At 46.8% G+C, this 26,612-nt stretch overlaps 1 protein-coding gene across 18 annotated transcripts in view; it reads left to right on the top strand.

Moving 5' to 3' along the window:
* The window catches only part of RANBP3 (RAN binding protein 3), a 62,649-nt gene that overhangs the window by 27,137 nt on the left and 8,900 nt on the right, over positions 1–26,612 (top strand). For 3 of the 18 annotated variants that reach the window (XM_036312067.1, XM_036312071.1, XM_036312068.1), the window contains exons 3-13: positions 3,636–3,824; positions 4,695–4,742; positions 12,285–12,321; positions 12,410–12,496; positions 14,757–14,828; positions 20,054–20,119; positions 21,479–21,571; positions 22,418–22,542; positions 23,667–23,786; positions 25,640–25,743; positions 26,151–26,229. In XM_036312067.1, coding sequence (XP_036167960.1) covers positions 3,636–3,824; positions 4,695–4,742; positions 12,285–12,321; positions 12,410–12,496; positions 14,757–14,828; positions 20,054–20,119; positions 21,479–21,571; positions 22,418–22,542; positions 23,667–23,786; positions 25,640–25,743; positions 26,151–26,229 — 1,020 coding nt within the window. Of the gene's footprint in view, positions 1–1,193; positions 1,455–3,635; positions 3,825–4,694; positions 4,743–12,284; positions 12,322–12,409; positions 12,497–14,756; positions 14,829–20,053; positions 20,120–21,478; positions 21,572–22,417; positions 22,543–23,666; positions 23,787–25,639; positions 25,744–26,150; positions 26,230–26,612 lie in introns of those variants that run through there. The other 15 variants (XM_036312070.1, XM_036312072.1, XM_036312069.1 and 12 more) reach the window with 10 other exon arrangements.

Raw genomic sequence — 26,612 nt, 5'->3', positions numbered from 1 at the left:
GCACTCAACTGTAATTTGCTCCCATCTGATGTTCCCCTCTAAATACTTCTGCAGGTGTTGCCTAGGAATAGTGTGTCATTCCTCTCCATGGCCCCAGTGTCATTGTCACCCATAAGAAAATGACCATTCAGAAGTCTCCTCCAATATATAATTTGTCCTAATTGTCACCAAAATGTCCCTTATAGCTATTTTTTGAGCCACTTCTTGATCCACATAGATCAAGTATTCCCATTGTCACTGTGAGGCCACTAACTTCCTTGTCAGTAAACAGTCTCTAAACCATCCAATGGGTGTGTTTCAAAGAGCCCCTGTCCCTCAACCCCATTCAAAGGAGAGCACACCACAGGCCCAGCTATTGTTGGGATAAAAGATTTGAAATTTTAAAAACAAATAAGCTGCCAGCTAGGTGTTTTTGTTTGGTAGTAAAGCCACACAACATTTTATATCAGTTCCATTGATGGTCCGTGTGTTCATAGCAAACTACAAATTGTTATTAGTGGCCTGCTGGTGGCAAACAGGTCAAGTTGTCAAATCCTCCTGTTGTCCCAGTTAGAGAAAGCCTTCCACAGTCTGAACTCCAGTCCTAATGCACAAGCATTGTCTTTACTGCCATCCATGTCTCCAGGCTTCCTCAAGGTGGTGCTCTTCACAGAATGCTTGTGTTTACATGCATTTGTGTGGTTTTCTTAATGAGTTGTTTGTTTTTTAAATTTTAAGCCTCACCCAAGGATATGTTTATTGATTTGAGAGAGGGGAAAAAAAACATTGATTGGTTGCCTCTTATACTTGCCCCAACCTGGGACCCCAACCTGGGACTGAACCTATAGTCTAAATAGGTGCCCTGACCTAAAATCTAACTGCATTCTTTCAGTGTACAGGATTACCAACTGAGCCACACTGGCCAGGGCTACATGCATTTGTGTTTTTAAAGCAAAAACAAAACCTTTTATTAACTGCCTTGAATAGACGCAATTTTTTTTTTTCTTTTTAATGTATAGAGAATTTGAATCTCATTCAGTAGGTTGTCTTATTGTATGTGATAATTAAATGTTTCTTTCAGCCCTGGCCAGTGTGGCTCAGTTGGTTGAGCGTTGTCCCCTGTACCATGCACCGAAAGGTCTTTTGTTCAATTCTCGGTTAGGGCACATGCCCAGGGTGCGGGTTCCATGCATACTTGAGGCAACCAATTGATATTTCTCTCTCATATCAATGTTTCTCTCCCTCCCTCTTTCTCCCTCTCTAAAATCAATAAAACTTTGTTTTAATGTTTCTTTCAGTTAGTTTATCTTCCAAACATTTGTTAATCCGAAGGGGGGTGGTATTGCGGTTGCACTGGCAAGATGATGCCCATTTGGTAACAAGACAGAAAGCAGGAACAGAAATGCTTATGAGCAGAAAGTCCGCTATTGCTGAAAATGCTTATAAGCAGGAACTCCGGGGTTGCTGAAAATGCGGTATAGTATGTTTAGACCTAGTTTTGAAGCTTATTGTTGGTGTAACAAGTATACCCTATGTGCATGTTTTTATTTTGTTTGTTATTTTTGTCAGCCACATATAGTTTAGGATATATGATCTAGGGTCTGGATCTGATGTCTGATTTTAATAAACATGTTAAAAAAACTACAGGTCCTATCTTGGTTCTTTAGACTTTCTTGTCCAACAGAAACACTCGGACCCAAGGAGAAAAATGCTGGAACAACTTTTGTATTTCTTTTTGGTCATCTTGAGTCCACCATGCTATGAGGACATTTGAACATTTATGTTTTAAAAGCAGAGATTTTTAAAAAATATATATGAGAGTAGACGAATTGTGAATAAATAAGAAAGCAACTAAGTAGAAGCATCAACAATCAGCTCAGTAGATACTGTATACATTTGGTTTCTACTTTTTTTTTTTAAATATATTTTATTGATTTTTTACAGAGAGGAAGAGAGAGGGATAGAGAGTTAGAAACATCGATGAGAGAGAAACATTGATCAGCCGCCTCCTGAACACCCCCCACTGGGGGTGCACGCAACCAAGGTACATGCCCTTGACCGGGACCCTTGAGTCCGCAGGCGGACGCTCCATCCACTGAGCCAAACCGGTCAGGGCGGTTTCTACTTTTACAAGCTAGATTCTAGAACCTGCTCATAATCCTCAGTAAATTGTTTTGCCCAGATGTCATGAATTAATTGATACTAAGTTCACCTCAACTTCCCATTTGAAAGGAAGCACTGACATTTAAAAGCAGGGATTTAAAGGAAAAAAAACCCAACTGGTTCTAATTAGAGAGATAGGCAGTTTCCCACAAAGCTCTGGGTTTAATTTTCTTTTGGTGGGTGTTAAATTTCTAACCATAAAGCAGCAGCCGACTAGTGGGCAAACTGACCTTGGTGCCCCAGAAAGGTTAGAGGAACAGTTTGGGAAGGTCTTTCAGTCTGGATCTTCCCTAGATAGGAAGGGTTGCTTTTGGTGGCTTTTTAGATGTGTGCATGAGTTAACATTGCGTTGCTATTGCTTTCCTAAGAATGTTGGAAAGTTCTCTTAAATCTTTTTTATATAGCACCTTTCATCCAAAAGGCTCACATGTTAAAAAAATAGCCCCAACACCTATCTAAAGAGATCTCAGATACTTCACACCCAGAAGAAACACAGCAGCGTCAGCAGGGTGGCTGGATAGGGTAGCCTGTGGTCATTTAGTTCACAAAGTAAGAGAAAGGGCTTCTTGTGGGTGATGCCATGCAGGAGGTTTGGGAATTGGAGCCTATTTGTTGCAGGACACCAACTTAATACCCACTTCTCAAGATAAGAGTCTTGGCCACAGAGCTCTCAGCCCACTAAAGCAATCCCCAGAAGCCCAAGAACCAGCTCAAAGAATGTCCTTGTACTTTCAAGGACAAAGACCCCTGGAGCCAGCTTTCTCTTATCCTGGCTGTTTTCCAAATAAGCCCCTGCCCAAGGTGTTTGGAATGAGCCTGGGGAAATCCCAAGCCAAAGGGCTCCCTCTTCCAGCTAAACTCCCACCCTCCCCCCAATACAAAACTGGCTTTTTGTGTCTCTGCCAGGTCCTTTAGTCACCCCACACCTGCACTCACTGAAATGAGAAAAGCTCTTCCTTCATCTCCGGTTTAAGCAGAACAAGTTGAAAGTTGATGGAAGAACTAGGGTGAGATGCAGAAGCTTTTGGCCCTGAAAGCCTATGCTTGATTGTGTAGTGTCCCTGGCCTACTTCCCCACCTTTCCTAGCAGATGGAAGTGGTGCTGAGGGCAGCTTCCCTGATCATATCTTTGAGGAGATGTGTTATTAATCTGTAATCATCCCTATTCCCCTCTGATAGAGGCACTGTCCCCATTTTTGTCACTAGGAGTGTTTTTCTTCACTCATGGCCCATAAGCAGAGTAGCTCCATGCCAAGCCTTGCACTTTTGAAAACAAAGGTTCAGACTTCCTGCACACCTTAAAGCTCCTTGTAAAGTCAAACAGCAGGAAGTCCACATTCATTTTACTTTGTGCCTTCTTTCTTGGCCCATCCTCCTGGGCAGGAATTGCTGAAGGTGGAGCCATCTCTAGGCCTCCGATCCCTGCCCCCATCCCCTGCCCCATGTTGCAGCCTTTATTTACATTGAAGGAAAATTGTCTTTTTTGCTCCCAGTCCTCTGCAGAGCAAAAAGACTTGTCGGATTCGGGAGTGGAGCCTCAGGGGGAGGCTGAGGCTCCCCACCATGGCCCAGGTCACCCTGAGTCAACTGGTGAGCATGCTCTAGAGTCTCCTGCCCCCGCTAGCGCTTCAGCCAGCGCTCCTGAAGCCCAGCTTCCTCCTTTTCCACGAGAACTGGCAGGGGTAAGTCCACCTCCATTCCATGGCCCAGGGGTCCCAACCCAAACCGGCCCTTTTCCCTCTGAGTCCCTCAGATCCAGACTTTAGAATATAAGCAGCTGATAACTGAAAAGGTGTCCAAGATCTCTCCAGCTCTCTTTAATTCCTGCTGCTGAAAAATCAGAGAAAATTAGGTCCCCTTTACATGGAGACTTGTCTAGTTGGATAAATATATGCCCATAGCAAAAAGCTAGTCCTGTTTCCTGAAATAGACACGAGGGGTCAAAAGAGGAATTGAGTAGTGGGTAGAACTTTCCAAATCAAATTGGACCCCTTCTCCTTCCTTCCATTTTTTCTTTCTCTCTCTGAATCCGGGCCTTCCAAATCAGTGTCTTAGAAACACAAGGAGCTCTGGCTTCCTTAATCTGTAGGAAGAGGAGATGTCTAACACAAATTGCTTTGCAAGACTGATTGTGTCTGGACTGTGGTGAGGCTGTGAGCTGCTTGTCTTCAATCAAAGCAGGAAGAAGAGAAGACTCTTCTTTGAATCCAGAGGGAACCCCTGAGCTCTTTATCTTTGTATTAAGAAGGCTTTTGAAGATAATAGGTGGAGAAGATTATGAACTCTCAAGAACAAGAAATGTCTTGAGTGTTTGGAGTTTGATAAGTTGGGAAAGGTAAACATCATCATATATTCAGGATTGTAAACTCCATCCTCTAGGTACCCCCAATGTCGTGACATTGAAAAATGACTCTTAACAAGAAAACAGAGGACCCCACTCTGCCATACAGACTGCAAGGCAGCCTTCCAGGGCATCACAACCCTAGACATTTAGCAACTTCTATGTCACGTCACCAGTACCCTGTGTTCTTAAGGAAACCATTAAAATTCAGTTACAGGCACCAAACCATAGGCGCAAGAAGAAGCCGTGTTCGGCCAAGGTGAGATTGGAGTCATATTTTGACAATTTAGAGGAATCAGTGTGTGGTGGCTAAAGGAGTAGTTTTTATCATGGGTGGGGAACAACAGGGAGGCAGTCCTTCGTGGCCTAGAAGTGGGTTTGGGATAATGAAGTGTACTCAGAAGCTCAGTAATGACTCCAGCCAGGAGGCACTTACTGCCAGGGTGTTCTGGCATCACAGCCCTGACAGAGAGCTGGGCAGGGCAATAATTAAGAGGTGGTCACTTTTTTGGTTGGGGGCAGAGCAGCTCCTGGGACCTCTTCCTGAGTCAGGTATTGTTAGTTATTTTATCTGCAGCCTTTGCGAACAGGTCATCTGTTCTCAGGCACTAAGAACAGATGACCTTGAAGTGGACCTGCCTGAGAGACTCTGAAGCCTTCTGCTGCCTAGTTTGAAAAACACAACTTAGAGGCATCTCTAACTGGGATGGTTGAGGGTTTCCAACTGCGAAGAGCAGACGGCTAGATTGCAGAAATTGTGTCATGGCAGCTACTCTACCAGATTCATGTGGGCTATTTCAGGCCCCTCTCACTTCTAGTGCCCACTTGGTAAAACTGGTGGGTCTTCACCTTCCACCTGTGGCCAGTCCAAATGTTGATCTCTGAGGAACGTGGCTTCACTGTCCTTGTGGACATTGGGTTGGAGACTCTAATCCAGGGGTCCTCAAACTTTTTAAACAGGGGGCCAGTTCACTGTCCCTCAGACCGTTGGAGGGCCGGACTATAGTTTAAAAAAAAACTATGAACAAATTCCTATGCACACTACACATATCTTATTTTGAAGTAAAAAAACAAAACGGGAACAAATACAATATTTGTATTTGCATGTGGCCCTCGGGCCATAGTTTGAGGACCCCTGCTCTTATCCCAAGAAATTCAGTTGTTCTCCAGGCTGGCCAATACAAGGTCAAGTGTTCTAGTAGGTAACCTCAGGATGGATTGTGAAGTCATCATTGGAGGGAGCCAGGTCTCGGGGGAGTGGTTTATGAATGGAGAGCACAACCGTAAAGGCCTGCATCTCACACACACACACACTCACTGTTTCAGCATTTGTGACTACAGAAATCCTCCGTTCCGTCACAAGTCCCAGCAGCACCACCATCATATCAGTTGGGGACAGCTCTGAGGGCTCACCAAGGGCTCGCTCTGTGGGGCTGTCTGCAGAGGAAACCATGGCAGGTTGCTAATGGCTCCTGTCAGTTGACTTTCCCCACTGAGTGGGCATGTTCAAGCAAAGTTCACTTTGGTTTTTAGGTCAATTAAGGCATAAGTCAAGGCAGAGAAACCTGATCCAGGCTTCTCGGGCTGAGATTTTTTCCCTTGGTTACTCATTGCGTTGGCATCAGAACAAATTTGGATCTTGCTCTGTACCACACCAGAGTTCAGGAAACCGCCCACAGGTTACTCAGCAGGTCTCATCCATCATGCTCAGTCTCTTCTCTGTGCCTCAATCCCTGGGGGTCTATAAAGCATGAGCTCTTTATGGCAAATAGTGGCTCGCTGAATTGTTATAAAGGGCCTTGATCATCTTTCAGTCTCATCAGCACTCTAGCCATGGAAGACTCAGTACCAGAAAAAAGTCTATATATCAGACTTCCTGGCTCTCAGCAGGCAGTTTGAAGAAACCCAAACCACATTTCAGATTCAGTTCTCTTATCCAGGAGAAGCGAGCAGCTTCGTGCTTGCCCCGGTCCTGGCTGAAGTCTGCTGGACTGAAGCTCCAAGCCAAGGCACTGATGAGCTTAAACTATGTTTATGAGACCCACCAAGAAGCTTAGAAAGTGTCTGGAACGAGCCCCCTGGCTGGACAGCTTCCCTCATCTTCCAGCTCCTGCACAGGATTTGACTTTTGTTCCATCCCCACCCTACTTCATGTCTTCGGAGGCCACTTCTGTTTTTCTTGTTTCAGTGAGCTTTTTTAGTAAGAATTTCTGAGCTGGTTGCCTCAGTCACAAAATTGGCCCATAGTTGATATGAAGACAAGGACATGATCAGGCTTTGCTTTTTTTAAAAAAAAAATCCTCACCCAAGGATATGTTTTTATTGATTTTTTTTTTTTTTTTTTTTTTTTTTTGAGAGAGAGAGAGAGAGAGAGAAAGAAGGATGCGTGTGTGAGAGAGAAACATCAATCTGTTGCCTCCCATACATGGTCTGGCTAGGGATCTGACCCACAATCTAGGTATGTGCCCTAACTGGGAAGCAACCCTGCAACCTTTTGGTGTATGGGACGACGCTTCACTGAGCTACTGGACCAGTGCAGTAGGCCCTGCTGTTATTTGATTTTTCATCCCACAGCCAGGTGGACTTTCTAACTGGTCAGTCCAGGCTGGAGTCACTGAGGCCCAGGCAGGCCAAGTGGCATCCAGTGTTTTCTGGAAAGAACTTGTTTGACTTCATCTTGCTTTCTGGTCTTTTCTGGGAGGTCAGGAAGGCAGTGCTTTTCATTTCTGCATACTTCCTGTGTGCCTATGTCTTTCATGTTCTGAAACACAGTCTCCAGCTCCATCCCCTTCCCTGGCCTGGCACCTTTTTTTCCCTCGAGGCCACACCAGGCAGCCTCATGAGAGCCATGTTTTTTTTTTTGGAGGAGGGTAATAATAAATCTAATAATCATAATTTTTACAATTTAATCCTTTATACAAAAATCAGAAGCTTCCCGTGCATATGTTCCCATCCTGGGTTAGACATTATCCCGATTTTGTACTTGGTGACAGGGTCTTACACGCCTCCCAGAATGAACTGCTTCCCTGGAGGACCCAGTGGCTTCTGAGGGGAGAGGGCTGCCGGTGCCGCCCAGAAGCACACGGTGAGCAGCTCCTTTGATTCTTCTGCAGGCTGGTGTTTACCAGCTCACAGCCCCTCCGCCATCTAAGAGGGCTTTTCCATTTTTGTGAACCTGCTTCATTCGTTCACACCGTCCTGAAGCCAGAGAAATCAGTTGAAAGGTTATCTTTGTTCTACTTTCTCTTCAGCCTCCTTATGTCAGTGTTAGTTGGGTATATTTTCATCATGATGTCCCAAATGGGTACTGACTCTTCCACTGGATTCTACTGTGGAGAGAGGCGGAGCAGAAAATGGGGCTTCTACACCCTGCTTCTGTTCTCCCTAAGAAGCACAGATCCTGAAAATCTGCTCTAGAATCCTCCTCATATGAGTCTCTGTAATGGTAATCCTTGAACTTGGGCTGCAGATTTCTGAGGTCCAAGGAGTTGGGAGTCCCAGGCATTGCTTTCTACTGACCCCTGAGTAGCCACTCCCTTGATTGGGATGAAGGGTTTCCCCCACGCTGCTCTGACACAGAAGAGGTCCAGACCACCAGACTACCATCCAAGGGAAATGGTGGAACTGGCGTTGGCCTTGAGGGGAAGGGGAGCGCGGCAGAGGGAGTTGCTGCACCTCAGACCTTTTCCTGCCAGACAGCAAGCTCAGCCCTTCTCCAGCAGGGTGTAGGGCAGGTTGCTCTTCACATGGACATCTATGAAGGATTTCTAAAAGAGTCAGCATTTCCAAAGGCATGCAGAAATGACTTCACCTTACATTCTGTCTTCCTGCGTCCTTGCACTAATTTTTTTTTTTTTTTTTTAAGAAGAGTTGCCAATGTCAGTTTCCTCATTGCTTCTCAGGTGTTTCATACTCCACAGGAGGTTCCAGCAGTTTTTGGAAGGTTCTCCTTGTTGGGGATTCTTCCTGTGTTTTCCTTCCCAGGCCTTGGCCTCCAGGTTTTTCTGGACCAAGAGACCCATTGCCTGTCTGTGGGTGGTTCTTCAAAAGACTTGGGGCAAAAATTTGAGGGTTTCCTGGAGTCAGGGGTCTAGGAGTGTCTGAATCTTGTTTGGCCAGGCAACTTTTCTTCTCAGGTTTCCCAAGGGGCCATAGTGGAGGATATGGACTCCATTTGTGCAATAAATACTTGAGAGTTTTTTGTGTACTGTGTCCTGGGTGTTGCACATATGAGCTATGAGGATAACAGACAGGGTAGGGCCTCATCATGGCTAGAGACAGACACATTAGATCATTTCTGATTGTGGTACACAAAACGGTAGAGGCCCAAGAGAGGCTGAAGGGTGGGGTTAAGGGGAGCTGCCTCCACTTTCTGGGCAGTGAGATAGGCATGAGCATAGGTTCATTCTGGAAGTGATCAGGAAAGGCCACAGTGAGTGGACCTGCAGGAAAAGCACCCAGGCCTTGGGAGTAGCACATGGCAAAAGAACATTGAAGCGGGACAGTGCTGACATACTCAGAAAACAGCAGAGAGATAGGTTGGAGTATGACGGCAAGGAGGAGTGGTATGGGATGAACCAAGAGTCCTGGTAAGCAGTCCTGGACCCTGAGAGGTGAGGCTAAATCTCCAGAGGCTCCTGGTTTGAGGAAGGGCTCCTAGCAACATTCAAATTCTTAAGGAGACCCAGATGCCTGAGGCTTTGCTGTGTCGTTGGAAGAGGTAAGAAATTTAGGTGTCATTAAAAGAGCCCCAAAATACATGCAGCAAAAATTGGCAGAACTGAAGGAAGAAATTGACAATTCAGTCATAACAATTGGAAACCTCAGTACTGCACTCTCAGTTATCAGTAGAATATCCAGACAGATGGACCCAGCAGATTGCACTGTCCCCTCAGTCACAAGGAACCTTCTCCAGGGTAGACCCCTTGCTAGGCCACAAAACCAGTCTCAGTAAATCTGAAAGGATTTAAACCATACAGTCTTCTCCAAACACAGTGGAATGAAATTAGAAATCCATAGCAGAATGAGCCCTGGAAGATTCACAAGGTGGAAACTAACATAGATGGCCAGCGGGCAACAGGAAAGTTATGTATGGAGGCCTGTTGAGATTGAGACGCTAGAGGAATCTCCTCTGCAACAACTGAGGCAGCTCGGGCCTAACGACTTTCAGGAGCACCGGCTGGTGCTGGCTGTTGCCCTGTGCATAACTTAGGAACACAGTCTTTCACTGAGCAAATGCTGAGGAAGCGCCTGCTTGGTGGTGCCGAGGGCCAGTCCCTCCTGGAACTTTGAGTCTAGCAGGGGACCCTGACACGGAGCAATGAGGCCAAAGGACCAAGGGGTTTGTTCTCACATGGGAACTTAGAGACCTGAGGGAAAGGAGGACATCAGTGGATAAGGAGTCAGTGTCTACAGAGCCCAGAGAGGGTGATCATTTCCAGATCCCAAAAGTCAATCCAGGAAGTGGCAGATCCCAGTTCCTACAGAGCCACGGGGTGGTAACACAGCTCTTTATTATCAGAGGTCAGCCCCGGTCACTGCTGAATCATAGTGCTGTGGGCTCAGGAACCCCCATTCAAGGGTCTTCAAACCTGGCCCCTCAACTCCTGGCTGCCCCCAGGACATTATTCCAAATCCCAACTCACCTGTTCATGCCTGTCCCTGAGCTTTCAAGCCCTGTCCAAGGGTGTAACATCCAGTGAAAGTGAGCTTGCTGGGAGAGCAAAGCCACTGCCAGGTGTGAGCTATAGCAAGACTGGCACGTTGGGCTGAGCAAATGCCACCTATTTATCCAGTTGACCCCGTGCCACTTCCCTGTGGCACCAGCACCCTATTTTCCAAATGAGATAATTTGCCCAAGGTTTCCCATTTAAGTAATGGCATAGCCAGAAGAAACACTCTAGATCTAGAAGCCTTGAAGAAGGGGGGGGGGGGGGGGTTGAGCACTCTCAACGCTCCACTCATGCCCCATTTGGGCCCAGTGGTTTGTTCACAGCTGCCCCAAGGACTATTGAATAGCCCCGTTGTGAGAAGGGTTTCCTAGCACTTGGATGGATGGTCCCCTATGAGCTTCTAATCCCCTGAGACATACCTGGGGACAGTGTCATCCTCTCCCTTCACAAATACTTCAGGGAGGCTCTTAGGACACAGACTTGGAGCAAGAAGCCCAAGTTGGTTTTTTTTACTCTAAACCCTAGTCGTTGATTCACACAGGAGAGAAGGTCCAGGTTGGGATCCTTTTCTTACTGTCCAAGCTCTCGCCATCCTTCAAGATGGGCCAGTCTACACACTCTTACCCACAAGCTAAGGTGGCGTTTACATTTTTAAAAAATTGTAAAAACAATATACAGCATGTGGTCCTCAGAGCTGGAAATACTTTCTGACCCTTTATGAGAAAAGTGTGTTGCCCAGGCTTTAGGAGGTCCTCACTAGTGCAGAGTCAAGTTCCAGCTTCAGGAGGAAAGCAGGGAGGGTGTCAGGTCACCAGCAAGAATTAGCTGCCCCAGCTTTAGGAGGGTCCCTCCAGCTCCTCCCTCGCCTACAGTTTAGTGCAGTTACTGCCTCCACACGTGCTCTGCCGTGTGAAAAGCTCTTTCACACGCACCACCTCATTTCATCCCTCCGCTCCTCCAGGCAGGTGGTCATCATCTGGCTAACCATGAGTCTTAGGGGCTTTTCTGAACCTAAGAAAACTGGCTCCTCTGCTGTTTCTTAAACACCCCAGGAGGAGTGATGTTCAATCTTCCACATTTGCTTTCTGCTGCTTAGTTCTCAAGAAGCATACGTCCCTGAGAAGGGACATACAGGAGGGATTATATGTTATCCTGGGTTGGGAGGGGACTCATTTCAGGCCTCTTAATTGTTAGTTGTTCACATTCTAGAAGTAAAGGTTGTTAAGGAAAGATTCTTCAGCCACCTTTCCGGGTGTGTGTGTGTGAGAGAGAGAGAGAGAGAGAGAGAGATCGTTCAGTGGGTTTGTAGTCTATGAATTGTTCTGTTCTGAGCACGTTGTAGCAGACTTTGGTCCGAGGCATCAAAGTTCTAGGTTGCTCTGGAAACAATGGCCTACCTTGAAACAAGGTTCCTTACCGTGGAATATGCCAGGGCAAGGAATGGAAACCACAGCAATCCGGTGTTAGGCGACCGTTTTTAGTTTTTATTTTTATTGTTAATCTAAATCAAAGGTTATTTTTTCATTGATTTTTAAAGAGAGTAGAAGGGAGGGGGAGAGAGACAGAGACATCGATTGGTTGCTCCCAAGCACGCTCTGTCTAGGGCCAGGGATCAAGCCTACAACCTAAGTTCGTGCCCTGGACCAGACTCGAACCCAGAACCCTTCAGTCAGCAGGCTGATGCTCTATCCACTTAGGCAAACTGGCTAGGGCTAGGCAACCATTTTTTTTTTAATTAAACAGTCCAGCTGCCCTTCAGAGTGGAGAACAGGTCGCTTTTCAGCTCTTGGCAAAATGAGTTTTGGCCAGGTAAAGTTTCACTATGCTTGAATTTGGGAGTGACACACCAGTTAGCTGTAACCTGTGGAGAAACAAAGAAGCCGATCCTTGTGCTGTAAATGTGCTGTCAGTCATTAAGAGGATTCCTTAGCTCGTGGCCTGGTCTGCAAAACGTTCATGGGGGAGTTCTGAGCGTGAGATTGAAAGTTCCTCTGTGACTTGGTGGCTGAGCTAAGGGAGTTGGTCCTCAGTACTGTCTCTCAGGATCCATTCATTACGGACCTTCTGAGCTGTTAGGTGAGAGGGCAGCTTGGCCCTCTCTTCCACCCTGACATGTGCTCTCGTTTCAGAGGTCAGCTGGAGGCTCCAGCCCTGAAGGTGGTGAAGGTGAGGAAACCTCTAAAACGTTTCACTGTCTTTCATTGTAAAAATGGAAGGAACCTGATTTTCTCCTCCTTCTCATTGTTTTCTGTAGATTCTGACAGAGAAGATGGAAATTACTGCCCTCCTGTCAAGCGAGAAAGGACGTCCTCTTTAACCCAGTTCCCACCTTCACAGTCAGGTAACAGCTACGGACCTTTATTGAGTGACAAAAGCATTCATGTTTACAAGCCCACTGTAACATCTCACACACACCTGCCCAGACCCAGTTAGAATCAATCTGAGACTTGGTCTCTGTCATGATAAGGTTAGAGCTTGTCAGAGGTGGCACCAGGTACCCCAGTCTGGGATCAGTGACACTTATGGAGGGGTGTGACCTAGTGGACTGATAAGAAAGATGCACCAAGAAAAATCATCCCTCTGAAATAAAGGGACTATCTGAGCCCTATTGGGGCCTCTGACCACTAATCACATGTCCACCTTCCAAAAGCTGCTTGGAAGTGGGGGATTCTCCTGACCCTTCTGCCTAGACCTTGGTGGTCCAATTGAGAAGGACACACACATGGTTCATAGTGAGCTGAGTGGTCCCAATAGACACTGTGGTGGTGGATTGCCTTGAGCTCCCTGAGGAAAGGGCTTGGTGGAGGCTTGAAAGGTGGGCCAGACTGGACCCCTGTAGAGGTATCTGGACTGGGCATGATCTCAGCACATGCACAGAAGCCAGAAGACCAGCTACAGCATATGCAAAGCCTGGTGCAGAAAAGAGGTAGGTTCAAGGGTAGAGAGAGACACTGGGGCTACTTAGTAGGGGCTCCTCGAGCCTGGGGACTCCCCTGTAGTTTGGAGAGTCAGTGCTGTCAAAGGGCTGCTCCCTCTCCTCCCCACCTCATCTGGACTTGGTCCACTCTGGCATTGTCCCATCTTGGTCTCTGTAACCATGACTTAGAGATGCACGTGTATTGGGAGAGGATCTCTAGTTACCCAAATTGAAGTTCATTCTTGCAAAGTTCATATAAAACATTTACAACTGTGAAAAAAGACACTCTTGGAAAGTTTGTTTCTGCTTAAAAAAGTAATGCAGACTTTATAGGAATAGTTGGTGCAGAAAGTGAGCGTCCTCTCAAGGTTGTCTCTGTAACACACTTAATTTCCTACCTATTTCCCTTAACGCTTTTTTTTTTTTTTTTTACGTTGCCATGTCCTTTTTCATGACTGCATAAGACCCTCCCCTGAATGGATGCACTGTCAATTGCCCACTAGGCATTAAGGAACTGTCCAGATGGTTTGCAGTGGACATCCTTTTTTAAGGGCCTCTGCCCACTTGTTGCATAGGTGTTTCTATGGAATGAGGAAGCATCCACTTCCTGGCTGTGATTGTGTTCCTTCCGTTCACTGTCTACTGCTGAACCACACTTTCTCATTAGGAAGGTGTAGCAGAGAAGAGATGAGGTGATTTGTATTGTGCACTAGGCTGAAGGGGCAAAGGACTACCAAACATTTTCTCTCTCTAGTGCAGTGGTTCTCAACCTTCCTAATGCCGCGACCCTTTAATACAGTTTCTCATGTGGTGACCCCCAACCATAAAATGATTTTCGTTGCTACTTCATAACTGTAATTTTGCTACTATTATTAATCGTAATGTAAATATCTGATATGCAGGATGTATTTAGGCGACCCCTGTGAAAGGGTCGTTCGACCCCCAAAGGGGTCGTGACCCGCAGGTTTAGAACCGCTGCTCTAGTGCATTGGTCTAGGACAGTGGTCGGCAAACTGCGGCTCACGAGCCACATGCGGCTCTTTGGCCCCTTGAGTGTGGCTCTTCCACAAAATACCAAGTGCGGGCGCGCACGTACATTGCGATTGAAACTTCGTGGCCCATGCACAGAAGTTGGTATTTTGTGGAAGAGCCACACTCAAGGGGCCAAAGAGCCGCATGTGGCTCGCAAGCCGAAGTTTGCCAACCACTGGGAGATAATCAGCTCCCAATCCTCAGAGGAAATGGAAAGATGAGCAGTACCAGTGAGATCCAAAACAGGTACTGGGGGTGGGGAGTGCAGCCAACTTTTGAGCCCGGACTGGTGACAAGGAGCAGGGGCTGAGGCTCAGCCCCAGGTAAGACTTGATACATCTGGCGTGCTCCGATTTCCTCCTGGCTGCCCCCACGGGCCTAGGGTGCCAAGGAAAAGCCAGGGGCATGAGGACAGGAGAAATAACCACAGTGGACCAGAGTGAACTGGTAGACATCAGACAGAGGCCATTAGGCTGGAGACTCCCCTCTTCTTGCTGTAGAGAGTGTGGAGTATCTAAAGGCCTTATTCATTATGCTGACCCCCACCTCTTACACCACAGTGGGACTTGGAGATCAACCCCTCATGTCTGCCCCACCTACTCACTCTGTTTTTCCTCTTGTTCCCCCCCTGCCTGCACCTCCTTGCTGACAGTATCAAAAAACAATGTTTTTATGCCATCAACCTTCTGCGAGCCATCTGCAGGCAATTCTGACTCAGAACCAGGTGAGCCCTCACATCCCTTTGCCTTTCACAGCCAGTCACTGGGGGTTTTCCTGGGGTGAAAAGCAGTTAATACTGTAAAATAGCACCTTAACAGCAATGGACAGTTTGAAAGCAGAGTTCAGTTTCTAAATCTTTTCCCAACTCTTTAGCTTGTACATTTGGAATCCAGTGTAAGAGAGGCTTCATAAGCCCTTATTTCTGTTTCTGTAAGGAAGCCTGTTTACAAGGATTTTTACATCCTTCTTGAAAAAAAGAAAGAGATGTATTACTTGTTTTTCAAAATTTTACACAAGTAATACATTTATGTAATTTTTAAAAAGGCAGATTAGAAATAAATAGACTTTAAAAAGAATTAGCCTGCCCCTTTCCCACTGACTACCATCCCAAAGGTAACTAATGTGAAATGTAATTTCCCAGACCCCTTTTCGGTTATTAAATTCCCACATTAATTAGTATGGCTTAGATGTGTTCAGATAAATGCATATATTTAATCACGGCCTTAAAACTTTAAGGAAAACAGCTTGCTCCCCTCTGAAGAACATAGAGCCTGCCTTTTTTGGTCTTTTGCAGGAGAACCAACTCCAATAATTCCTGAAAGTTTCTCCTCATAAAAGATTTAATGAGCAAGTTTAACCACCCGAATTCTGTAACCAAACCTGCCTTATATAAATTCATTGCCGACTTCAAAAGCATTGCAAGATAACTCATACTCTGGCATGAGAGTGATGTCAAGGGAAGAGGCTAGTTTTTATAACTTTGAGGATTGATTTGATGGCACCATTTCAAACAGTTGAATTTGTTCTGACTCTGAAAACACACTGTTTGGAGTTGACCCCCCTTCCCACTTCTGAAGAGGAACTTGGTTTTTAAAGGTCTTTGGTCGTACCTGAGGCACTGGTTTAGCAAGTTGTGTTCTGAGGTGTGGGGGTAGTGTTAGTCTTTGCAAGTCTATTTTGGTCTAGGGATCAATAGCTGAAGACACACATCTTGATCCCTTTATGCCATGGAGTTCTATTATGAATCTCAAGATCACCTCTGAGGTCTGTGAGTGATGGCCTCACTCCCTCTCTCTGCCCCCAAAACCTTTATCCAGCAGCATTGAGAGTGGGGTAGCTCTGCGAAAGGGGACAGCTTAGTCTGCTTTAGCAGAGGCTCTGATACAGCCCTGGTCCCTGGTACCTGATGCAGCATGCCAGTCATATTAGATTTGCACATCAGCTCTGCAAAGTGAGCCTCTTATATGCTCGCCTGTCTTATTTTTTAGCTTAATTGGGGGAGGGGGGACCTAAAACTTATGGAAAATTTTTATAAAGCATTTCTCTATCCCTTTACATAGAAGGCTCCATGCGTTCTTCAGAGCAAAGACATCAGATTCTAATCGCATGTCTCTCTCCATCTGAAACAGTTGCTCATTCTTTCCTTGACTTTTGTGACCTTGAAGATTACAAGCCAGTTATTTTGGAGAAGTCCTTCAATTAGAGGGTGTCTGGTGTGTCCTGGGGCTTCCACCCAGGTTGTGTATTTGGGACTGGAATGCCATAGAAGTGCAGCCGTGCTCTCCCAGTGCACCCCAGTGGTGGCACACGATGTGTACTCTACCTGGTGCAGGCGGGTTGACTTTGATCACTTGATTAGGGTGGAATCTGCCCGGTTTCTCCACTATAAAATTATTTCTTCTTCCTTTGTCATTACTATTTTCTGGAGAGATACTTTTTTTTTTTTCCTTATTGATTAAGGTATTACATATGTGTCCTTATCCCCTCATTGCCCCCCCACCCCATTCCATTCATGCCCTCACGTCCTGGTGTCTGTGTCCATTGGTTATGCTTATATGCATGTATACAAGTCCTTTGGTTGATCTAGCCAGTTTGCCTCAGTGGAGAGATACTTAAGAGACATGAGGAAATCTCTCATATTGCCCTCCTTTGTTAGCATCCATTAATGTTTTCTTGCTTGAATTAATTATTACTCTGATGATGACCACATGGAGATTTTCTGCCCCATTTTTGCCCCAACATTTATTAGTTGGCATTCTACTATAAGGAGCAGCTTTCTTTTCCCCACTTTACTTAGTCATTTGTGTTGATATGGATTTATGAATTCCTGTTTTAGTCAGTGGGTTGCAATTTGTTATTAGTTTTTATTTTAATATTCAGATTTTATTTTGATCATCAGTTATTTTAATTGTTCCCGATTTGGCCAATGAGCCCCATCAAGCCAGGTTCCTGTGTCCTTTTCCCAGGTCCCTGTCATTCTTTTAAGCACTTTCTTTACTTTCTGTCATAACAAGAGGTTATCATCATTAACAAGACTCATCATCTTTCCCCTTTTCTCGAAGGAGTCCTAGTTCTTAATGGAGCATGGTCTCAAGAAACCAAGATCTGGGTGCTCCATGTGTTCACCACCATTTGGGCTGTCACTGCTCTCAGGACCTCTCAGTGCCCAGAGCTGGGAACACACACACACACACAACTAGGAACATATACACATATACCTATATGCATATATATGCTTACATTTACATATATTTCTACATCTCTATCTGGATACTTCCAATTCATTGCCAACAGGATTCATCTTAACCTCCCCCTCTGTATATCTACCTCTCTTTTCTAAGAAACCTGACTCCCTCTGTCCTTAATACATTTATTTACTCATTGCTCCATTCCCCCATATGTGATCAAGCACTCTTCCCCCCCTGCACCAACACTGCCCTTATACACCCCAGCCCTCATCAGGCTGCTTTCTCTTGGATTCTTTCCAACCCCTGGTGTATATCAGGTTGAATTCTGATATATTTTCCTGTTAAATCTGGGCCTCCCTGGATGGAGAACATTACTTCCTCAGAAGTCACTCAAGATCTTCCTGAGGCAGGGCACAATGTACCCTCAAAGGAGCCTGCTTGCTTCAGACATGATTTGGAAGAGGAAAGAGGCTGCCCCAGAGGGAAGTCCTCTTCTGCCAGGGAGTTCACAGAAGGGGATGCATGTGCCCTTAAGAAGACACCAGTGTAGCCACCTGTGTGTAGTGGCGCTCTGGCCTCCAAGCAATGCCTCTTCATTGTACCCTGACCATCTTGCAGGAGGCCATGAGAAGAGATCATATTTGTTTTAGTGAAGATGGGGCTGCAGCAGGGCCTCCAGGGTTTGACTGCCCTGTAAGCACACCACCCTCCTGCTTTGGCCCCTTCAGAAGTGTGGTACACCTTGTCTATCTGTCCATCAGTTTACTGCAGCATTCAGCATAGATTTCCTGTGCATCTTCAGGGTTAGCCTGGCACCAGATACAAAGTTAGTGAATGTTCACTGGCAGTAATTTCTGGGCCCACTGCCCACACTGATTGGCATAGGTCAGCCCCACGGGTCAGTGGCTGTTAGCATTGGCTCTGCACAGGGCTTAGTGGTCGCCATCAATGTGTAGCCACAGTATGAGCATTGCAGAGCCAGCTCTAAGAGCTTTAGAATTTTTTAAATTGTGAATTTCATCTCAATTTTTTAGTTTTATATTGCCAATCGTCTTCTGAATAACCCTAAGCTTTGGAAATGTAATTCAGTATTTTCCTTCTAAAAAGGAACATCTGGCAGCATGTCTTCCCCTGCATCCTGTTTTGTCTGATTTCCCGAGTGTGGTTTTTATGACCCACAGCTCTCTTATGGGAGAGACACCACCCCACTAACACAGGCTTTAGAAGCCTGGCAGGCTCCAGTCCTTTTTACTAACTAGCAGTGAGAGTTTCTGTAATCCTATTTTTGCCCAAGGAGAGCAGTTTGGCTCACCAACATGTCGACAACAGGAAGAGGGCCCTTCTGTTTTACTCAGAATTCTGATTTGATTTTGTTTCCTACCTGAAAGTGGTCTGACAAAGCATTTGTGATGTCATTTTAGTGTATAATTGGTTGGTTTTTAGTGTATCCATAGAGTTGTGCAACTGTCACTGTAATTTTAGAACATTTTAATCACCCCCCAAAAGAAGTCCCATATCCTTTAGCAGTCATTCCTCATTCTGTCTTTCCCAGCCCCTGGCAACCATGAATCCACTTTCTGTCTCTGGATTTGTGTGACCTTTTGAGGTATCTTTTAAGTCTTTACTTTCTTCCAACAATATGGAATTGTTTTCTTGACTTCATTTTGGGTTGTTTGTTGCCAGTGTATAGAAACACACTGATTTCTGTATGATTATCTTGTGCCCTGAAATCTGGCAAGGGTTTTTCCCGATATGTTGGACCTTAGCACAAAAGCAAGGCTGCCTCTGGTGGCCTAAAATGCTGCTGTCCCTCTGCTTCTCCAGATACAGACCTGGCCTGTTGGAGTCACAAAGCTTTTTATGCTGATCCTTACCGCCAAGGATTGCATTAAACTGTCTCTTCCACCCCAACCCCGTATGAGATGGGCAAAGTCACCAAGATGCATTGATTAAGGGATCTGTGGACGTGTGGCTAAGCAGAAACCAGGTTTTGAATATCCCAAGAGCCCCTGTATTTGTCAACCTGAACTCAAGTCCTGGGGGAGGCCCCGCCTCCTCACATGTGGCCAGGACAAAAAACCCTGCTTCCTTCTTCCAGGCCTTCCGGTGCTCTCATTAAGCAATGAGACAAAGCTCTCCAGGCATGTCTAGAAAGAGAGCAAGTCCACTATGTGCCACTCTTGATCTCTTGCCAAAGAAAACATGTCTCATTTCCCACACATCTGTTGGTAGTACAAAGAGCTCTCCTGACAAGTGCTCTAGGAAAGAGAAATGCATCTCTGGAAACCTTTATTCGGTGGCCCTGTGACATTCTCCAGGGCCTGCAAGTACAGCATGGCTTCCAAGGTCCTGGCAAAGTCCAGCCTGGCACTCACCTTCTGGATGGAAGGGCTCCTTGGTGGAGTGGTCACCCTCACTTCTGTCTTGCATCTTTGACACCCTCTGGTCTTCCATTCGCTGTACTTTGCCCCGAGCCGCACTTCCTGCAATCCCCTGCCTCCTCACCCAGGCTGCCGTACAGCCTTGGTGGTTGGATAGGACTTCTGCATTTCTGTTTCAGTTTGACATCATTCCCCTTGTTCTCTAGGCCCCTGGCTACTGAGGCCCAGTCAACAACCCTCTCCTGCCCCTGCTCCCTCCCAGCCTCACCACCCCACTCTAGGAAGGCTTTTTTGGTTTTTTTTGTTTTGTTTTGTTTTGTTTTGTTTTTGTTGTTTTTTTTTTGTTTGTTTGTTTTTTATCTTTTGTCTTGTGCTTGTAGAGGAAAAGAGCAGTGGGTTCCGGTTGAAGCCACCAACACTGATCCATGGCCAGGCACCCAGTGCAGGTAGGTGCCCACGTTGGAGGAGGAGAGGAGAGTGGCTTTCTCATACCCTTCCAGGCTTCTGCACAGCTGCCTAAGGCAACCCACCAGTGCACTCTGGGCTGGTACCTGACACCTGAGCTATGGAAAAACACTATAAAGAGCCTGTCAGACCAGGGAGCTTCTCTACCCTGAAGTGGAGGTGACAAGGGAACAAGCTTGGGTTGGTATGGGAGTTTGGGCTCTGTGCCCAGTAATAGCTCAGTTGGTTCCAGCTGTCTTTCCAGAGCATTCTAGCCCCAGCACGCCATATCGTTAACCCTAATTTGCAGAGTGGCCTCAATTCAATAGCACACTGTTCGTGAGCAAGGCCAAGTGATGGCGCTCTGGAGACCTGTCAGGTCCAAAGGGAGCCCAAGCAGGGCCAAAAATGTTTTCTCATGGTCCTTGCCCTAGTTGTATTTGGCCAGAGGTGTTTTCTCAATGTGGCATTTTTAAAAAGCAGGTGCTGCCCTAACTGGTTTGGCTCAGTGGATAGAGTGTCAGCCTGGGGACTGAAAGGTCCCAGGTTTGATTCCGGTCAAGGGCACAGGCCCAAGTTACAGGCTCAATCCCCAAATAGGGGGCGTGCAGGAGGCAGGCAATCAATGATTCATCATTGATGTTTCTATCCCTCTCTTGCTCTCCTTTCCTCTCTGAAATCAATAAAAATATATTTTAAAAAATAAAAAGCAGGTGCAGAGGGTGCCTTTCTGTGATCCCAAGCAGCAGCCTAAATTCTGGGGGATTGCCTGTGGCTTTGCTGCTTTCCCCTCAAGTCTGTGCTTGACCCTTGAGCCCAGCACTTGAGAACCCGAAGCATTAGAGTACTCACTGGGTTAATTCACAGACATGATCAGTTACATGGAAATGTCATTTAATCACATCTAAAAATAGCAATAGCCAAACTCTGTATGTTTAGCTGTAAAGAAAGTGTCTTGGGTTTGTTTTTTTAATGTGCTTCCCTCCTGGCCGCTGTGCTCAGTGGTTGAGCATGGACCCATGAACCAAGAAGTTGCAGTTTGATTCTGGTCATGGCACATGCCCGGGTTGTGGGATCAATCCCCAGTAGGGGGCATGCAGAAGGCAGCTAATCAATGATTCTCTCTCATCATTGATGTTTATATCTCTCTCTCCCTCTCCCTCCTCTCTCTAAAATCAATAAAAACATTTTCTAAAAAAAAAAACCAAAACACAGATGTGCTTCCCTACAGAGTCTAGTCTGTGAGGAACATGAAATGGATTGCTGGATTTAATTTGTCTGTAAAGTGCCTGAGAGCCTGAGCTGTTGCATTTCTGCCCACGAGGTCCAAGGGCGCTGGGCAAACCGACCTCTGTTCCCAGGTCTGCCAAGCCAGAAGCCCAAGGAGCAGCAGCGGAGCGTGCTTCGCCCGGCAGTGTTACAAGCCCCACAGCCAAAGGCACTCTCACAGGCCGGTAAGAAACGCAGCCCTGGTACAGGCTGGCATGGCAGAGTAGATTATTACAGAAGTCGCTTCTGGGACAGCCATGTCATATCTGCCAAATACACAAAGAAATAAAGTGCTGGGAAAGCAGCCCTTTATATTCCTGGTGAGCCTAGTAAAGACATGAGGCCAAGCCTGACTGCTGGTGCAAATGTGCCTTGTGCACGCCCTGGCCTTGTAAATGCTGCCTCCACTTCCTGAGCGGTTCAGATTCGTCCCTACACGTTTGCAGGCAGAACTCAGCCCTGCAGTCTCAGAAACTCAAAGGGTAACTTTCACATGTTTTCATTTTACTTGCAAACCTTGAGACATGACTCTTAAACCATATTTTCATTACATCCACATAGGCAGTGGTTTTCAGTTAATCTTTAATTTTCTTCATGTGAATGAGCTCTTGTCTTCCTCTTGATCTTTCCCTATAATTCGAGAATTCTTCATCAGAAGCCACGCAACATCCCACATGAGGGAAATAGTAACATTTCTGAAGAGTTTTTAATTACTTGGGAAGTTTTTTTATGTAATACTCAACAGTCAAAGCTAGATTTGAAGTTGTGCGTGTCATGTAATCTCAGCTATTTAAAGGAAAAATGCATAGAATGAAGATATCATTTGTAAAACTTGTTTTGTAAAACTCATAATTGTTCCCCCAATATTTGTTCTTTTAATCTAAGAGTTTGTTGCTTTTAGTGGAGCTACTAGACCCTTTCTTATAAAAGGAGAAATTATATACTGTTGGTCCAAATGGTGGCAGAAGAAAGCATTAGAGGTGGTCTAGCACTAACTCCACGATTCTCACTCTGTTGGTTTGTCCCCACAGTTCCAAGCAGCGGCACCAATGGGCTCAGCATCCCAGCAGACTGCACAGGAACAGCAACATCGACATTGACATCGCCTGACAACCCCACACAGAGAAGTCCACCTGATGAGGCGCCAGCACCTGAGGTCCGTCTGTGCCAGGGCAGGGAGCACACCTCACAGGAGACTTCTCAGGCTTTGCCGAGCACACAGACTGTTACCTGCTCTGAGCAATGCCAGTTTGTTCTGTGTTCAAGCTTTCTGGGTTTGCTCAGCAGTATCAGTGCTGACGAATGCCAAGAGAGAGGAGGGGTGTCTTCATGGTTCTGAGAGAAAGATGCTGTGAGCAAAGCTCTGCTATGGAGTCCTGTGTTGCCCGAATCCAGCATGTCATTTCCACATGTCCTGGGGCAGCGTTTCTGCTAGTTGGCACACTAACCTTTGAGCCTTGGGGAGCCACTGGGACCGGAGGGATGGCTTTCATTAATGAGATCCTTGCACCATTTTGTGGGGACAAATGTCTTCCCTCCCTGTTTCCATACCCCAGCAACTCTGGGGATTCGTACACGTGTGCTCTTTTAAATGCCTGGGGAGTCAGCTCAGAAATTGTTTGTTTTTAAAAGACATCCTTTATGGTTCTGGAATTATATAGGCCAGTAGCATCTGTTTTCCAGTAGTGCTGCAGAGCAGCTGGGAAACGGGCATTTCATGAAGCACCTGCTCTTGGGGTTGACAGAGACAGATTTGGAATCCAAATTGCAATACTGCACCCTGCCTCAGACACAAGCCAGACTGCGTCTGTGTGCCTTTGCCCTCGGCCACTTCAGCAGATAAGTTGCTGCCAGAGGTTCTCTATCCTCTGCCTCCCTCACCCTCACCCCCCATAGGTGTTCAGGCTCAAATGGTGAAAATGATCATCTACAATTCTATTTTGAAACATCTATGAGGTCCCCCCACCTTCAACCCAGTTCATGGAATTGGAAATAGAAATTGTTTTTGTAACATATGCTTCATGGAACTTTGGTAGCTGGGTCTCAGGGCAGGCAGCTGCACATCTCTGCACCAGAGGGAGACCAAAAGTGACCCACTGTCCTGTCCTCCCCATGTTCCTGGCTGCCTCACTCTTCCGATTGGTTGTAGCCCCTCCTCAGATGTTCCTCAGCCCAGGGACCCTCGTCAATGGACATGCAGTTTTGCTATAAGATGATTCAGCTTGCTCATCAGGGCTAATGTGTCCCTTCTTTTCAGTTGTCGTTGTTCTGTTTAACTAGGAGAAAGAGCCCCAGAAAAATGAGTCTAGCAGTACTTCTGAGGAGGACAGCTGTGAGAAAAAAGAGCAAGTTGCACAGCAAGCGTTTGTATTTGGGCAGAACTTGAGGGACAGAGTTAAGGTATGTACTCAGAGGGCTGGGGGAGCTGTTGAACTCAGGGATTGATCTCTGTATGCCTCTCGCCAGGTTCGAGAACAGGAATTGTTTCTGAAGGGTGGGGCAGACACAGAGGCTGTGTTGTGAAGTGGTCCTGTGACTCTCAGCACGGCCGGCAGCTGCTTGTTGTGCATGTTTCCCATACTCTGCTGCTCAGCCACCCAGGCTGCCTGCCATCCCTCCATCCTCAGTGGGACTCAGCGGTGGCTCTTGGCTATAGGGGACAAAGGGACAACCAGTGCAAGGTTTTTGTTTTCTTCAGGGTTTTTTATCTCAACACTAGCAGCGTTCAGACCAGATTGTGCTTAGTTATTGGAAGCATGACCTACTCACCACTGTGGGTTGTTGAGTAGCATCCCTGGTCCCCACCCTCTAGATACCAGGCGTATACCCTCTCAGTTGTGACAACCACACATGCCCCCAAGTAGTGCTGAATGTTCCCCACGGGATCAGATTGCTCCCGACAGAACCATCATCTTATTTTCAAAAGTAGGGCAGGTGGAAAGATTGTTCTCTCTCCCACAGGAGCAACACCATCTGCCACCTCGGGTGGGTCCTGCCCCCAGGCAGGTGGGTCCAGTCTGGGGACTGAGTTGGGGTGGGGGCATCTGGCAGTGGCAGGGGCCTCAGCTCTGCACGCTCTGTGCGAGCACTCCAGAAAGACTAGAGTGAGCAGCACTACGTTTTGCAGCCACAGATACGGAATGTTCTTCTGTGCCATTTCCAGCAGCTCACCTGGCAGGAATCTCCTTTAGAGGACTGAGAGGCAGTGTCAGTGCCATGTCTGGGGACATCTGTGGTTGTCACACTAGGGGGTAGGTACTCCTGGCATCGAGTGGGTAGGGGCCGGGGATGCTGCTCAATACCCCACAGTGCCCAGGACGATCCAGCCCCAATGTCAGTGATGCTGAGGATGAGAGACTCAGAAATAAGGAAACAAAAGTCACCACATAGAAAACATGCCACCTGTGTTCTCCTGTGATGTCACTGTCCAAGAGAAGCACAGATGCCCCAGGAGACAAAAATAAGTGTTGATGTCGCATGACTTTAGCCAAATAATGCGTTCCTTGGGGACTGCTCCCTCCAGGAAGAGGAAAGTGAAGGAACAGCCTTGAAATCTACCAGCCCTGGGGGCGGTATCTGGCCATCCATCTAGTTGAGTCTGCTCCTCAAGTTCAGGGCAATGCTACCTTGACATGGGGGCAGGGGCAGTGTCTCCTAGAGACCCAGGGCTCATGTGGTCTCTGAGGTCTTGGTCACATCCCACCTTCTCCACAGAGGGTGACTCCAGTCCATGGTCTCCTAGCTCCTCTGACTGAGCTCAAGCTTCCTCGCTCACAGGACCAAGTCCATCCTTCCACCCCTCAGGGTACCCAGGAGTAGTGCGTTAGGTCACATATATGATGGAGCAGACAGGACAGCTGGCATCAATGAAGCCCTCAAACAACAGTGCTTTATGCTCTTAATAAACCCCTTAAAACACCAGATTTATAAGTGTTCTATGATCTCGGAACAGAAGTGATGAAAATGCTAACAAGATGCCAACCTGAGTGCATTTTTTATTTTATTTTTTTTAAACAAGGTAGAAAAAGTCCACTAACATTTTATGAATTGTTTTTGTACCTTAACTGTTAAAAGCAAAAAGTTCTGGAATTGATTACAGCGCCAGCACTCAGTGCTCACACACAAACCCCTGCGTGCACACTGGTAGGATTTGCATGTTGAGCTGTGCCACACGGCAGAGGGATTGTGCAGCCAGGCCAAGCTGTAGAGGTCCAGAATGTGTGTGCTCTGAGTATAGTGTTTCTGTTTCCCAGTTAATAAATGAAAACACTGAAGCAGCTGACATGGAAAATGCCGGACACCTCAGTTCAGAAACACCAACCGCGACCAACTATTTTCTTCAATATATCAGCTCCAGGTATGTGTGTGAGGCCCTGTGTCCAGCCTCAGAGGCACTCAGGTCATTCATCCACCTTGTCTGTGGCCCAGAGAGGAGGCAGAACCCAGACCAGGAGCCAGCCTGGTCCTTCCCTGGGGGGCAGGATGGAGGGGAGGGAGCAGAATCCTCCAGAATTCCAGTTGCTCCCTAGTCCCTTCCTTCTTTCCCACTTGGCACAGCTGTGGAAGGGCCAGGACAGTGGACTTTGATGGACAACTTTGAGGCAGGACCTGAGTTCTGTGGGGTTGTCCAGCCCAGCTCTCAGAGTGACTTCTATCACCAGGACCTTGTGCCCAGAACAGAACCCAGTGGGCCGGTGGCAGCTCAGCTGCCTCTTATTACCCATCAGGTTCTGCCCCTGAATTCACAGTCCATCTTCTCTTCAGTTTAGAGAACTCGACCAATAGTGCCGATGCCACCAGCAACAAATTTGTATTTGGCCAGAACATGAGTGAGCGCGTATTGGTGAGTGGCCCCTATGGGGACTGTTCTTCCTGGGGCCCAGAAGGTTTTTAGAACTCCCCAGCCCAGGTCAAAGGGATGTGAGTGTGGCTGCCGCGTTGTCTCTTGGAAAATTAGGATGATTTCAGTTGCAAGTAAGAAAGAAGACTCAGCTTAAAGTCAGAGGCAGGGTTATTTGCTCTCCAGGAGCCAGTGTTCCATTTCCAGTCTTTCCTCATTCTAAGACAGGTTTCCTGAGGCATAGGCCATGCTTTCCTGGTGAAGTCTGGCTACAGGTACAGCCATCAGACCAGTCCTTAGCTGCATGCTGCTGGGGCCCCCCAGAGCCACTTCTGGAGCCAACGATGGTCCTCCCACCTGCCAATGAGACTGCGGCACAAAGGGGG

The sequence above is a fragment of the Myotis myotis genome, unplaced genomic scaffold (assembly GCF_014108235.1).
Source record: "Myotis myotis isolate mMyoMyo1 unplaced genomic scaffold, mMyoMyo1.p scaffold_m19_p_6, whole genome shotgun sequence".
Taxonomy (NCBI): Eukaryota; Metazoa; Chordata; class Mammalia; order Chiroptera; family Vespertilionidae; genus Myotis; species Myotis myotis.
The sequence above is the reverse complement of the archived record's forward strand: the minus strand, read 5'-3'. Positions and strand labels throughout refer to the sequence as shown.